General features: G+C 36.6%; 1 protein-coding gene across 1 annotated transcript in view; it reads right to left on the bottom strand.

Moving 5' to 3' along the window:
- Positions 1-445: 445 nt before the first annotated feature.
- PLEKHH2 (pleckstrin homology, MyTH4 and FERM domain containing H2) overlaps positions 446-16,045 on the bottom strand; it is a 55,025-nt gene continuing 39,425 nt past the window's right edge. Inside the window, exons 21-30 of the mRNA XM_005416188.2 lie at positions 15,249-15,346; positions 14,609-14,786; positions 12,783-12,938; positions 11,307-11,404; positions 10,770-10,911; positions 9,899-10,044; positions 8,216-8,345; positions 7,201-7,287; positions 5,363-5,500; positions 446-4,119 (exon numbers count right to left, since the gene is read on the bottom strand). Of these exons, the coding sequence (XP_005416245.2) occupies positions 3,937-4,119; positions 5,363-5,500; positions 7,201-7,287; positions 8,216-8,345; positions 9,899-10,044; positions 10,770-10,911; positions 11,307-11,404; positions 12,783-12,938; positions 14,609-14,786; positions 15,249-15,346 (1,356 nt within the window). The 3' untranslated portion in view covers positions 446-3,936. The remainder of the gene's footprint in view (positions 4,120-5,362; positions 5,501-7,200; positions 7,288-8,215; positions 8,346-9,898; positions 10,045-10,769; positions 10,912-11,306; positions 11,405-12,782; positions 12,939-14,608; positions 14,787-15,248; positions 15,347-16,045) is intronic.

The raw sequence follows: 16,045 nt of genomic DNA, 5'->3' as shown, positions 1-16,045 counted from the left end.
TAAATGCACTGAAACCCAATCTGGAATTTATATTGGAGTTTTTAGTATTTTATATTTCAACTTTCTGTGTTTCTTTTGCCCTAATAAACTTTAAAGAATAACCAAAATAACACAGGCACAAAACTTTATCCCCCTAATTCAGTATTACTGAGTTACTTATCATCTTAGTTAAAATTAACTCAGACCAATGGATTGCACTAAGCTGTATGGACTATTAAAGTTCTACCTAAAGCTTTAAGTGGTGCATTCCTTTACACAAGAATGATTTTCTTCCTTCAGGAACCATTAAAACCTAGGAATACTGGTAGTCTGACAAGGAACTTTAACACCAAATACCTAGCAGCCTTCTTTCATAGGGAAATATATGCTTTTATTTCAAATTTAAACAAAATTTAAATATAAAATAACAAAACCCTTTAACTTATGAATTGTATTAACACCTTAAAGCTTCATCCTTTGCCTCATGGGCTACAGGAGTAAATGGGTCCTGCTTGTTCTAGAAATCAGCTGTTCTTTTACTAATACTGTTCTTTTGCTAATACTGCTGCTCAAAAACTGACAAGGCAAAGTGAAGTTCAAGTAATATATTAATTTACATTGCATTCCAAATAGTCTTCTCAAAACAATGTGATTTTTTATACAGACATTTGCGAGTGATTTTTCTGTCACTGTCAAGCTCAGATACATGGATCATTTACACGGATTGTTAATTCTGACCACTAACTCAAAGCAAGCATGAAAGATATGCTAAAGTTCATGGTAGAAGGTGAAGTCTCCTTGCAAGTGCTAACATATTAATCCCATCCTGCCAATATTTTTACAACCTAGGTTCTGCAAGCTTGAGCATAGGAATTTTTCCAGCAACAGTCCCAGAAGCTGCTGCTCACTGACAGCTCCCACAGAATCATCACTGCTGAGGTGAGAAAGGTCAGGTTCCTACCCTGCTTTAGTCATGGATTATGTAGCACAGTATGAATTTCTTTGGTGCATGACTTCAGGTTAAGGCTGAGCTCTGGATCACTCATGAGGCTTGGGCTGGTGGGGAAGGCAGAACAGATTATCTGCTTGGACTGAAATTTTCAGCCTTGCTGTCTTGCATTGTATGGTATTCTTTAAGTAGCTCTGGAGCTTGATTACCATGGAGCAAGGCCCTGAGATACACAGAGCTGTGTTTGGGAGTGTGCTTGCACATCATGAAAGGGACTCCACTTGCTGACCCTGTTACCTTGCAGGGAAGTGTCTGCTGAGGTTACTGTCACTACAGAAACCTCACTCTTGCTGATCAAACTGGAAGCAGCTCCATTGTTTAACACAGGGTTGTCACAGTAACTGTGAGTGCATTTATTTCATAAAATAACTCAGCATTTCTGGTCATGTGACTGGGTGGCATTAATGGTGACCTATAATGAGCAGTTAGTAAGTCTGGAAAGTCATACCAAAAAAAGGGATCTAATGCATGAATTGCTTCTGGTTATGATGATGTAGGGACATACTGCACCAGCAAAAAAAAAAGCACAGCAGTGTCTATAGAGTTTCCTACCCAAAGGCAGGCAGGAAGGTCATACTCTGCTCATAGACTGTACAGGGCTTTATAAAACAACTGTTTGTAATGTTGTTAATGAGATCTCCAAATGTGCACATCGGCTGTTTGTATTGTTTATCACGTTGTTCAAAGTTCAACAAAGATTTTAAAAACTACAGTAAGTATCAAGCTCACTAGCAAAGTGCTCCTCTTTGTTCCCCTTCTAATAACAAAAGGCGATCTGCCACATTCATTTGAAATTGGTCAATTAGGTAAGACTACTAGTTGGAGTATTCCAGGTTATCACAATTTCATGATTACAAGAAGACTTTTTTGTTTGTAAATTGAAGTTTTTAATCATATTTGAGAAGCTTTATACTGTGACCTAACGGACACAGTAACATGTTTGTATTTGTAAACACCTTTATCCCCTCAAATCTGAAAGTTAATTATTCTGCTGATTGCAAAGGGGTGTTAATTCCTAAATGAATTTCACCATGGGATCTCTATCACTTCCCATGGGGTGCAACACAAGAAGTAATGCCATTGGTCTCTTGGAGCTCCCAAGATGCTTCCCTGGATGATGGCAGGGACTGGTTGCCTAGGAGGAGGTAAAACCTCCTGCTGCTGGCCCTGCCTCATGGAAAGAGAAGGGTCTAGTGCCCCCACCAAAGGGTGGAAATTACCAGGAAGCCCTTTCCACCTTGCAAAAGTGAAAGCATATGGATATAGTATGTGAGTTGTTTGGTTGTAATTTTCAAGAGGAAGCATTGGCCTGTGGTACCATTCATCAAGTGGTGCTTGAGTCCTGTGCACTTCAGTAGCTGTGGCAGGACTTTGAGAGCTTTCTAAAGAAAGCCAGCTTGCCTGCCTGCCTTCCCCCTTTTTAAGACCATGTTCTCTTCATGGCCTGTATCTCCCTTCCAATCTATTTTCATTTTTTAGGAGGATACTGTATCCCCTGCTTTTAAGAGAGGGCAAAAAGCTGAAAATATCTCTCAGTATAAGCATTTGAAATGTTTAGAGAACATAAACCAGAGATTTTTCAGTGTGAAATTACTTCAGTTTAAGTAATAATTAAACAAAAACCAATGAGGACTGGGTATAAGGGATTAATGATCCATGATCATTAACATGAGCCAAAGTGGAAACTGTAAAATGTCCATGAATCAGTGATTTATGTTTGAGTACCTTCTTCGTGGTTGTACCTAAATTATCTATGAGAGTACGGTGCTGATCCATTTTGGAGCCTGCAGAAGTGGTTTATTTGCATTGGAACAAAAAAGAGAAGACTGGAAGAAAAACAATGGATGTAATTTCTATACATTTGACCTATGTAGCACTGAGGCTTGCACCTGAAAAAGGCAACTGGAAAGTGTTCCTATGTCCAAGAGTGCAGATGCAGCATCATGTCTTCAGTGTGCAAGAACATTATATTAGTATTAGAATAGGAAATGTATAGATACAAATTAAAACCAAGAAGTAAATATTATTCAGACTCAATGTATATACATTATACATATTGTACACAGATTTTAGGTCTCCAAGTTTACTCACAACATTTCTGTCAATGGTTTTATGTGTTATTCTTGTGTTTTGAATTGTGAGTCATTCTTGCCATCTGTATTAGATTATTATTCTGGATTAAAGGAGAAATTAGGTACAGGGTGTTGTTTAACAGAACTGTACTAAATACAGTGTCTATCCATTTTAGATTCTTTTCAAAAGGCTGGAGCAGAGAAGGTTTATTTAGACATTTACCAGACCAAGGCTGAAAATTTGCCAAATATAGCAGCTGTATAACAAAGGCTAGAGTGTATCATGAGAATACTCTTTAAATTTGTAATAGTTACATGATGTGCTTATGTGTTTGTTGGTTTTTTTTTTTCAAAGGAGAAACAATTATACACAATTTGTTCCTTTTAGTCCCATGATACTTGTATTGCAAATAAGGATGATGCTGGAAGTGAAAAGTATTTTGTATTTGACTGCTTTTCTAAATAAAAATTCTTTTTCAAAATGAAAGTTATAAAACTGGTCTACTTTTGAAAAATAAGAGATGAAGAGCTGAAGACAGTTTGGTCCCTGAGAATATATCTGTAAAACTGTAAAATCTATACAGTTTTTTCCAATGACACCTTTCACCATCATTATAAACAGATGTATTTTTTCTGAGCTGTAGGCACAAGCAACCCCCAGTCAATGATAACCCTTAACTGACTCATCATCTTTCCAATTCAGGCCAGAGCTTTAATTTAAGGGTTACTCCTGTTATATGCAACTGCATGAATGTAAACCTGTCCACCTTCCTTTTGTTTATGGAGCTGCTTATGCTCTACATCTTGTACCTCAGAAGGTTTTCAGTCCATGTAGAAACCCTCTAACAAGGGTTATTATCATGATACATAATCCTTTCATAACAAAGTGGGACATTTAGTTGGTCTGTTGATTGCAGGAAGTGGCTGGCTCCCCATCTCCTTGAGTTTCTGTCCACTTTGAGGTGCCAGTAATGCTGGAGCAGAGAGGTGATGAGCAACTCCTTTCAGCTGATGAAAGTTGTTCATGTAGCTGGCAATCAGTAGAGTGATCTCAAGAATCTATAACAGGAACATACAAAACTCTTTGAAAAATACAGTGATGTGTTTTGACTGCTGAAAAAATAGCTAACTTTTTAGCAAGTGACAATCACCATCAACTGGATAAGTACTTGTACTTTAACAAATTAATGATGGAGGGAGAGGAGATAATTAATAAAGCTTTTTTTATTGCTCCTTTAAATAATGTAATGTTATTCCCATCAGGACGTATCAAAGATACTTTGTCTTTCACATCTTAAATGATTCAGAGATGACTTCTTTAATTTTGAGAGAGATGTTAAGTCCAAAAGATGACACCCAGAGAAGTTTTGCCAGAGAGCTCAGAGAACTCAAGATGCAGGGTACATAAAGGGAATAAAGACTTTGGGGAGGTTTTTATCATATTTTCTCTTTGTGACTCATACAAACCTTGCTGAGATACTGAACAGCTTGCCCAGAGAAGCTGTGGATGCCTCATCCATGGAAGTGTTCAGGGCCAGCTTGGATGGGGCTCTGAGGAACCTGGTCTAGTGGAAGGTGTTCCTGCCCATGGCAGGGGGGTCAGAGGTCCTTTCCAACCCAAACCATTCTGTGGTTCTATAAGGGCACAATCTGAGGGAAACTTCATCATGTGTATTTTACTATGCTTATTTGTATGAAGAATCATGTTTTGAACCCAATTTATATGTGGAATTTTGTATTATTTCATAAATTTGTTCAAACTAACAGCAAAACCTTTGGGGTTTTGGTTTTTTTTCTTTTAATATAGTCAGTTTTCTCAGTAAAGGAGAGAATCTAGATTTTAAAAGCAGGACTTTTTTTTTCTTTTCTTTTTTTTTTTTTAACCAAAAGGAAAAATATCCTAGGATTTCTAAGAATTGACTGATCTTTTAGATGTCGTGTTTCACAATTTCACTGTAGATCCCAAATGTACTTTTTGAAAAATCATCTCTGGTGCTGATTAGACAAAGAGAGTAGGTTTTAGGTACTGCATGTAATTTCTGTCCTTATCAGCCTTCTTTGTCCTTCTATGAAAACTTTGGAATGTTATAGACAGGGACATGAAAAGAACAGGAACACATCAATACTGTCACAGTTAGCCCTGACATTACTAATTCTTCGCTCTCTAAAATCATCTGGCAAAAGCCAGTAATCTGAGCAGGCTGGGAGTAAAGAAAGGTGTTTCATCTTTCACATCTGTTAGGGATTACCCACTAGAGAGATCACAAAAGCAGATGGAAACTGTTTCAGGTATTAGACCAACCTTTGGCTTTGTCATTGCAAAAAGGTGTTTTTCAGTTGATTTGTCCTTTGTCTGAGCAGTGTTAACAACCAGCATAAAATCATCTTGATAGCCTCCAAAAGTCATCAGGGTCTTATATGTATATGTAACTGTCAGTCTCTGGAAAAAGGAAACCCCCAGAACAAAACACAAACAAAGCTGTTAAGCAGGACCGTGCAGGAAAAACAGATTATGAGAAATTCTTCTTTTAAAAATATAATTACACCTATATTTTTCAATGGAGGTAGCCTCTTATGAATCTTGTAATTAACTATGAATTTTGGGATAGCTTCATTTAGACTTTCATGATGAGGAGTTTTCACTGTAGATGATAACTCTTGTAAGTTTGACCTCTGTTTCTATTCCAAATTAATTAGATAAAAGATATAAGAACATTTCAACTCAAGTGTGTAATTCTATTTACCCAAGTCTTGATTGACTTTGAGAAAAGTTAATCTTACAAATTCCACTTGAAATTGAAGCAGTATCTAAATAAATTAAATGGCAGAGTATGAGACATCTGAAGGAATTTAACTCCAGGTATTCTTTTTGTGCAGTGATATGTTTTGCAAACACAAAAATTAAATTCTGTTCTCTTTTTTTCATATCGCTGATGAAATATAAATGCTCTTCAAGGCTCTTCAGCTTTTCATCCCTTGATTCTTACTGTTCAGGGTTTAACACCACAATAATGGCCTCCAGGTTAAGATCAGCATTTAATTTATTGTTACACTGCACATTAATTCGCTGCAGATGTTTGCATTTAAAATTCATTGTCAGACAACATTTGTACCATAACTGACCTACTGTTCTTCCTTAGTAAAACTTTTTTTGCCCCAGTTTTGAAATAGTATTATCTCTACCCCTTGCAGCATCATTTCTGATATCCCTGATCCTTCCTACAAAAAATCCCAATGTTCCCTGGAAGCTGAGCATTCCTTGAATGTCAAGTAAGGCCGGCCAGTACTTAACCTGGCAATGCCCTACAGAAATGTCACAGCTCCAGCAGTGTTTGTAGAGCTCTCTGCAGTCTGGTGCAAGCACGTTTTGCTTGTTCCCGGAGAGCTGCTGTTTCCTCTCCTCATGCTCTTTGTTTTATTATTTCTTTAACTGCAAAGAAATGTAATGTAAAGGCCCATATCAGCACAATTATAAAGCTGAGATTTTAATTTTCTGATATTCAATATTAGCACTTGCTAATAGCAGCATGCCATTCTTTTTCTTTGCAGGATATAAATGAAAGCAGGGATCTTCTCAGGCATTGCTTTTCACACTGATTACAAGTCGTTTTCTATGAAAACTTGTATTGCAAATCAAAGAAAAATCTGAGCCTAAAATGACATAATTAAATAACACTGGGTTATATTACCTACTATTAAACAAAAATAATACAATGAAAATAACAATCTATTAAAGTAACTGCTCTTTGCATAGTGTATGTATTATGAATAATACTGGAAAATTAAGTCTCCAGGAAAAGAAAATTAATGTTATTGTAATAACATTACAATAACTATGGATTTCCTGACATCTGAATGATTAAAACATTAACATTTCATTAAATGATATAAAAACTGTATCTGATAAACAAAAATAAATTCTGTGCAAAGAATTCATTACTTACTTCTATTATTAGTGCTATTGTAATGATGATAACATTAAAGCATTTTAAAAGGAATGAATTTTTGTTTTAAGAGAAGGACTGGATAACTTAGCATGGAAAGCTAATGCCATCTTTTACATAGTATGGTGGTGAATCTCACCAAATCATTAGTACTAAAATCTATCTTGACCAAATTAGAAATAGGAATTTCACTTACCATGGAGCTGTAATCCAGGATGCTTATTCCATCTTCATGGACAGCAAACCATATGAAGGACTTCTCAACTGAGGCTGTTGCTAGAGGCTACAGAGAGAAATGTTCTTTAGTTACTACTTCAAAATGAGGCAATATGTGAATAATTATTAATTCTCAGCTATTACAGACCTTTCTCCATCCATAGTTCTCACTTCAGTTCCCTCTCAGTGTAAAGGAATGGCTTTGGGCAGGTATTTCAATTCCTTTCCTTTTCAGGAAAGGAATTGAAATACCTGCCCAAGACCATGTAGGTGGCCAGTGGCAGAGCGATGAACTCAAACTGATACACTTGAAACCTACCCTGGTGCTTAGTCCAATGAAAGATATAGTCTCATTAATAAAATAGTCAGGTGTCTTACAGTTTGTCCACTTCCTCATATATCTAAATACACAAAGAACAGAGTGCAGACAAGCAATTATATATATACACATTTATATGTTTACATACACACACACACACTGGGTTTATCTATTGAAACCGAAGGCATGAGGTGACAGTTCTGTTTAACAGAGCTGTTACTTGAATCAAAAGAATTAAGATATCAGTAGTTCAGAGAAATTGAGAAGGGGCCAGCATAGAAGGGAGTGCTCTAAATACCCTTGACCACATTTAGTCCTTCTGCAAGGTTCAGCTTCCACAGCCAGCTAATGATACCTTTTCAATGTTCTATTAGTTATCAGGTAAAAAGGGTCTGAACCTAAAAGGCTATCTCAAACAAAGATAGAAGGAAATGGAAACACAGATTAATAGTGTAAAACAAGCAATAAGAGTATTGGAAAGTTACTATTATGATACACTTAGTACTATGGCTGTTATATTTCACCAGTCTATGACTTAAAAAGTAATTTGACAGGAGGTTCAATTGGCTCATGTATGCACAGTTATTTTTAACAAAAATGTATTATTATTTGCAAATTATATTTATATTTAAGACCCTGCTCCCTCTCCCCAGTCAAAATGATGAAAAAGTCTCACTTTTGCTGCAAAGAGTTTAGCCCCAAAGAAGGGCCATTTCCTGGCCACGGTGAGGTAAATGCGCACACAGTCTGCGGCGCTGTGCCCACGGAGAGCCATCCATCTTGTTGACAGTCGCTGGCAAAGCTGTCTGTTGAAATGAAGGGTGGAATTTACTTACTGAAGGGAATTCCAATGCTTGCCTACAGCAAGTTTAATGAGAAACAGAAGAATCCATTTCTTAAAATGGTAATTTCAGTTAATACAAGGACTATCACTGATACAGTATTAAATAAATCCAAAATGTCATTTAGTATTTTAATGCACATGAAAATTATGAAGTATCTTCTAATTTCTGGAACATTATGATTAAATATTGATGTAGCAGTTGCAGCATAAAGGCAGAAAGTCTGGGACAGCTTTTAACATGTCTTTACAGAGAATCAATGTACCTTTATCAGTACTCAACAGCTATGTCAGCTGTCATTCCAAAAATCCATCCAGCTTAGCACATATCTTTACCTGTGGCTGGTAGGAGTTGTGAGAGACATAGCTTAGCACTACTCCCTTTTAGTGTGTCTGGGCACTGCTACCCAGAATGCTGCTCCTGATGCAATGTGTTCACACTGAGGCTTTTTTTCTGGCTCCTTTTGTCAATTTGTGGCTCCTTGGCAAGTTTGTTCAATAGTATGGAAAAACTAATTCTCAGAAAATCCCCAGAATACCTTTCTAGGACACTGACCTGCAGGGATGACTTACCCAGCAGCCATAAGGTTATTAGATGTAGCCAAAGAAAAGGGAGGGCTAATGTGTAGTAAAGGGAGATCCAGCACTTGCAGCTTTGGTCTTAATGTTTATGAAGTCAAACTGCACCCTTAGCAAAAACAATATAGGTAATAGGGCAGGCACAGAGTGATCCTTCCCATGCCCAGATCTCCAGCTCAGCCAGTTGGAAGTGTAGGACTACTTAAACAGTCCAACAGATGTTTCACTTTTCCTCCATGAGTTAATCTAATCTGAGACCTTTCATAATTTGTTCTTTGAAGTTAATTGCATAAGCCTGAATGCCCCATTGGCTTTTGAGTATGTAATAATGTTACTATGTTCATATAATAATAGCTTTAAATTTTCTTAACCTGAAAATTTTCTGTACTGAAGAACATTTCTATGATGTTTACTGGACTTCAAAACAGGTGTATCACTGACTTTGGATAATTTATTACACTGTTCTGCTCATTTTCATGTCAGTAGGTGTTGATTTAAATGCCTTGCAGGTTATTAATTTTAAATAAAGTGATACCTTACTAGTAAGTCCACTAAGTTACATTGCAAACTTGACTGACTGCCAGAGATTGCACACTAGAATAACAAACAGATCATGTCATCCTTTACTTCATAACTCTTTAGTCTGTACACAGTCAGACCTCATTTAGACCTCCTGAGTAAGAAAAATAAGAATTTCAAAATCGCTGGGTTTTGTAATACTATGTACTAACTGCTACATCTTTTGCTGGAATGTGTTATTAATAATGGTCCTTTGTTTAGATTAGAAATGTGCAGAGGAAATGGGTTGTTTAGATTAGCAAGAAAATGAGTTTCAAGCACAGGTTAGGCAAATATAGCTCAACATTATTCCCAATGACAATTTAAAACTTGTTTCACTCCTAGATCTTTAGAGAATATGACTCAAAAGACCCATCTCACCTTAACTGTTCATCTGAACAACCTTGCTTGTATCTCTTAGGGTAGAATCTCTCCAAAACTTGCTTTAGGGTTTGGTTGGACTTGGACTGGGAAGTGACTTGCCCTGCTGGAGTTGAGAAAGGCCGTTCAAAATCTCCAATCTCTACCTAAGGGGAAGTCCATGAAAAAAGTTTTTTGTTACTCTAAAGTAATTTTCTAGCTGGATACTATGAACTGTCTTTTGATCTATTCGACCAAGTATAAAAGAAAACAAATTTGTCAAATAATATATACTTTTCACTGATAAAAAAGTCACACTAGTGATTTTCTTATTTTCTATCTACCATGGAAAAAAGTTAAATATCAAACACAAATTGTACAGATATAATATTACTTCTGCTTTTAGATTGCTCTATCTCCAGCTCACACAAATCAGTTTACATTTCTTGAATAACATCATCAAATTACTTTCTCATAACCTTTCATTTGAGCTTTTGATTTTTTAAAAAGAAAACATCAAGACCATGTCTAGTAAAGGAGTCTTAGACTTTCATTGAAGAGCTGTTCCTTTGGAGAATTAACTTGCAGAAATCATGGAAGGAATAGTGAATGAAGAAAAGGTACATGATCACATAATATTAAATGCCAGAGGGCCTTGCTGTGCAAGAGGGAAATCGCATTTTAGCCATACTGGTGCCAGCAGCACAAAGGCTGTGAAGCATTTCCACTCCAGTTAAGAATTGCCCTACACAGAGATCCCAGCCCAGTCTGTTTCCTGCACACTCATATATAAAAGGTGAAGGTCAATTGAGTGTCAAGCAATCCTGGATCAGTTTGTTTAAGATTTTCTCTTGAAAAACTGCTGTGTGAGTTATCCATGCATAAAGATTACCTGAGCTAAAAGGGCTGTCAATTCCATTGCTAATTCTTTGTTTACAGGGAAAAGTCCATTGACTATTTGATCATTTGTCTGATACACTAGCAGCAGCTTCTCTCTGTCTGTCTCGCCATGAACTTGAACTGAAAAATAAAGCCTACAGAAAAGACAGAAAGTTATTAAATGAAGAAGATACGGAAATGCATTAGCCCTGAGGATTAGCAGTATCTGCTCTGAATGTGACATGTTTATTTCAGTGGCAAAACACATTAGCAGAGCAACACTTGTACTTGAACCAGTGGGTAAATATTTAATGTCAATCTTCTGACTTCAGTGGGGATTTTTTGCAGCCCTGTTCACCTCTTAAGAACTAAAAAAAAAAGGCAACTCTATTTTAAAAAAATTCTCCAGTTACACCCATTTACTATTTTTATTGCAAGCTTCAAGTCAGCCAGTGTTTCTCAGCCAGTGTTTCTTCTCAGATGAAGAAACTGCAGAAAGTGAAAAACAAATCTTGGGACAAGGCAGAGATACTCTACTTGCTAAACAAACCTGTTTTTGTAAGTAAGACGGACAGTCCTTGTGCCTTCACATTTCCCTGGGTGTTGTTCTTTGGAGGCTTGTTCCCATTTTGAAATAATGTCACAGATCTAGAAGGAAAGCAATACAAAACTGATTTGGCATGCCTTCCTATTTGAAAACACCTTGAAAAGAAACTGTCAACTTATTTTCATGTCCTCTACCTATCACCTATTAGATACGTACACAGCTTGAATTTTTAAACTCGCCAAAGTATAACTTTACTTGTATTTCTTAGTCAAAGTGTTTAATAATTAACATTTTGGGTTTTTGTTTATCCTGCAACACATGCACTACCTTTGGAAACAAGCCATAACATGGAAAGGCCATGATTTAGCAGCTGCCAATGAATGTGTAATAACACAGAGTGAGTTGTTATATAATTATTCAAATGCCTTTGATCTCTGCCTTCTACTACATGCCCACGTTTTTCAGGACTTTTTGCATTAAGTTTGTTAAAAAATGTACCAAAAGTGGTTCACAACAATCTGCATAGGTGGGTAGGTGGGCAGAGGGGGAGGAGGTAGAACAGAGATCCTAGGACCCCAACTGGGCTTCATGTCACCATTCCTTCATAAAAGAGCCTTCCTGGAAGCAGTAATGTGAGCAGTTTCTAAAGTTACAGTTACCTAGAAAATAAGTACATCTTTTATAAATTTTGCCTTCCATATGGTAATTTTTCTGATTGTGGTGACACCGCTTGTTTATCACCAAGGCCAGGTTGTACCACACCTTGTAACTCACAAGTGCAGCTGTGAACATTGGCCAGAGAGTGCAAAAAGCTACTTGGTAGAAATACAAAAAATTAATGATTCATTAGTTGTTAAAAGACCTGGAAAGTATCTAATATTTTACTAAAGCACAGATTATATTGCCTTTTGTCACTCCTTACTGCTAAGAATTTAATTCTAGCAATAGAGGGAGCTAAAGTTTAGAATTCAGGAAAATGGCAAGCCAAAAATTGGAATTTTCTTAAACTGAGCCTTAAGCCTATTCTGTATTAGAGAAGGAACCATTTCTTTTTTTTAATTTCCCAGGATCTCCACCCCAGTATCAATGACTTCTTGGACCTCACATGGTCATCTTTTGGAGCTATATCAGAAATGTTGACTGAAATCTCTAAATCCATGTTTGACTCTAATGCTCCTTAAAGAACTTAAATTCTACTCCTTAAAGAACTGTAACAGTTTACTTTTTGTTTTTTAACACAGCTGTTACTTCTCGGAATAATACAGATCTCTTGGAGAAAGCTTTTAACTGTAGTTCACTGAATGAACTTCAGCAGCTGAAAAAGTGATCTTTAAAAAAAGAAAAATCTTTCACATTTCAAGAAAAAAAGACAGTTTTCAGCCTGAAAAATGTTTTCCTTTGCATTGCCTGAAGAGATCTCTGTCAAATAAAGATACTTTATATTTTTATATGCACAGCCCATTAAAGGCTTTTGTTTACCTTGATGTTTCCTTGAAGACAGTGCTCTATATCCTTGCCAGAGGGATCGTCAGAAAACAGTGCAAATCCTGACTGAGCTGGTTTCCTCATCCCTGTATCTTGGTTCAGAGTGTTCAGAAATTCCTCTACTGTGGTAGAGGCATCAAACCCAACAACCTAAAAAAGAAGCCAAAATGTATTTTGCTATCAAACTCATACCTGTTTACACTTTAAATCTAGGATTTTGAAATACAGTACTTCTAGAATAATGGTGGAACTATAAGACCCATTCCATCCATGAATGTAATTGGAAATTAAAAATTGCCATAAAGGGCCTGAAAAAGATTTCCACATGGGAAGTCAGTTTAGTGGAATTGGTTTGCTTGCACTTGTTACACTTGGAATTCTACTACAGAATTTATATGACAGATAGCAGTCTAGTATCTGAGCTTTTTGTGAAAAATACCACTTGAAAAATGAAGATTATAATTTCCTGTACCTTTCAATATAGTGCAGAAGCAAATGAGATCAAGTAATCATTTTTCATAATGTGCAACTTTAGAGGGATATCAGGTGACAGATCTACACTGGCAGCTCTAAAACAGTTTATGAATGTTGCTTTGTCACTATTACACAGGTCAGTAATATACAGAACCTTCTAAATTTTACTTCCCCAAATATCAATTTCTGTTTGCTGTGACTGATATTGAAGCATTTTAGCAAGAGATTGCAAATATCTTCTTTACAGGTAGCAGTGGCTGATGTTCACTTAAATCTTTAGCGTATTGAGAGTGTTTTCCTGTATTTGACATGTTGAAAATGTTTTGGTAAAAAAATGTCTTGAAAATGGATCATGAACAATTGTTTGAACTTCTCAGTGCCTGGCATTAAAATAAAAATCTGATGAATCTTCAGAGATTAATACAAGAGTTTTTAGTACCATTATAATTGTTATTTGCTGATCCCACTGAAGAAATTTATGTATTTAATTACAATTTTCTTAGCCCTCATAACTATACAATTTTGGGCAGTAAATAACTAATGAGCAGTTACTCCTTTTTTTCTCCAAACTTCAATTTTGAAACCCTTTAGGATGATTTAAATGTTAGTTGGTTTAAATGTATGTTGGTTTTTTTCTGTTTTACTGGCAAGCAGTAAGCAATTAAGAAACTTAGAGATGAAAAAATGCAAAGTACTTCTGTTGCAATCTGAAATAAAAAAAAATTATTTGATATAGCTTTGATTTCATATAAAAAGTTGCTTTCTATCTAGGAATACTCTGAATTGTTAAAACTCTTCTCAGCCATCTCTCACAGCTGGAAACATAAACCAGGATGTGAAGCAGCATGCTTGGAAGCCCATGGAATGTTTCCTAAGGGCTTTGACTAATGACGTCCCCAGAGAGTTAAGAATGGAGCCATGTTTGTTCTGTAACAAATATGGTTATCCTTCAGGACTGATAATGGGAGTTACAGCTGTGCTTCCAGGCCTTCACTGAGATATCTGACTTCCAAGATGTCTGATGAAAGGAAGTGGAATTTAATACCTTTCCTTTTCCTTCAGTCTAATTCATTCATCTGGTGGTCAGGTTAAATAAGAAACAGAATTTTGGCAGTTCTCACTCTTGTAAGGTTTTGCTTTTTTCTTTCTCTTCAAGATTTTCCCCCAAACCTTTATTCTTAGTTGATCAAATCAGATCACAAGTACTTTGTGCCTGCCATTCCTGGCACTGGCACAGGAGGAAACTCGAGCCATGTTTACCTTCCTCTTTTTGATGTACTGCTTCGTGTATATGCTGACAGCAGGGGGCTGGGAGAGCTCAGATTTCGTGACCTGCATGACATTACCTGATATATGCCATTCATGAAATGAACTGGAATGCTGAAGGGCAGGGAATGGTGGTAGGGATTTCTCAGGAGAGTGGAAAGGATTTCCATTCTGGAAGGTCTGGCTTCTCGGTCTCCGTTCTGCTGGGTACGTTCTACACAGCGCTGGCAATATATAGCGTATTTCCCAAATTCAGTCCTGTGGCAAAAAGAGAAATAAGGCAATTCCTGGGGACTGATTGAAAGGATAGGAAACTGTGAGTGAATATTTCTGGAGAGGCCAGATGGGAGGACATTCAGATTTCACTCTCTGAGATTTCCAACACATTTTTTTGCACGTGGAATTAGAAAGAAAATTAGTCTACTGAGACCAGCAGAATTGTGCCAAAGATCAACATGGCTCAGGGTATGTTGTGTAATGGCCATATTTTGGTTTTCACAGTTTTGCAACAGTCAGAGTATGCACTGCAAAATATTTTTTTTTAACTTATAATTTTCCCAAGTGATGCACAGAAGTAACATGTACTATATTTTAGTAGCAATTCTACTCAAATTAATTTTAAAATATACGTCAAAAGATCTGATATATTACAGGAAAGATTGAAAACAAGGTACTTCAAAAAGACCACTTGACTAGCTGGGTAATAATATTCAGGCACACCTGGAATCTGCATTCTTCTTTAAGTGAAGTTTAAGAAGCCAAAGGAATGGATGCTGGGGCAGGAAGAGTCCAACACAGAGGGCCAAGAGCTGCAAGCCCTGAACAAAAGGAATACATTCACTGTTTTAAACATCCTACAACATAAAACTTCCTGCTGTGCCTGCTGGCCAGCAGTGCAGCTTACTGCCAAGTTGAGACTGCTGAAATAGCAATGAAAAAAACAGAGAAAAAGCTGAGTAAATAAGCATATAACCTCATTGAAAGGCCTAATACTCTCTGTCTATTTACATGTGTACAGCCAGTTTCTTTTGGGGTTGGAAATGGGAAAGCAGCTGAGTTTGTATAAGAAGCAGTTAATACAAAGGAACAGAAATACTTAGGCTGCATGGCCAAGCATTGTGATATGAGGAGAAGCCTGTGCAATTTTAATTCAGCTCACCTGTTACACATATTATGAAGCAACACATAAGACATTTTGTCTCCTACCAAATTTACAGTAACTATTGAAAAAAACAGTAATCCAATATTTTGGTATATTGTTGTTGCTCAGTATGCATTCATTAGTTTCACTTAATACAGAGTGCTGTCATGTACCCTGATACACACTTACCAACATTACAGCTACTTTTCTCACAATCAGTATATCAGTGCTTCCCACTAAGATTTAAAAAAGGGTGTTTCTCTATCTTGATTTATCTGACTTGCCTGGTATTAAACAGAAAATTGACAGCACTGGCACAGATACTCCCTTTCATCAAATATCTATACTTTGATGGAGGATGCTCTTGGGTCTGTTG

Source organism: Geospiza fortis, unplaced genomic scaffold, assembly GCF_000277835.1.
Source record: "Geospiza fortis unplaced genomic scaffold, GeoFor_1.0 scaffold41, whole genome shotgun sequence".
Classification (NCBI taxonomy): domain Eukaryota; kingdom Metazoa; phylum Chordata; class Aves; order Passeriformes; family Thraupidae; genus Geospiza; species Geospiza fortis.
The sequence above is the reverse complement of the archived record's forward strand: the minus strand, read 5'-3'. Positions and strand labels throughout refer to the sequence as shown.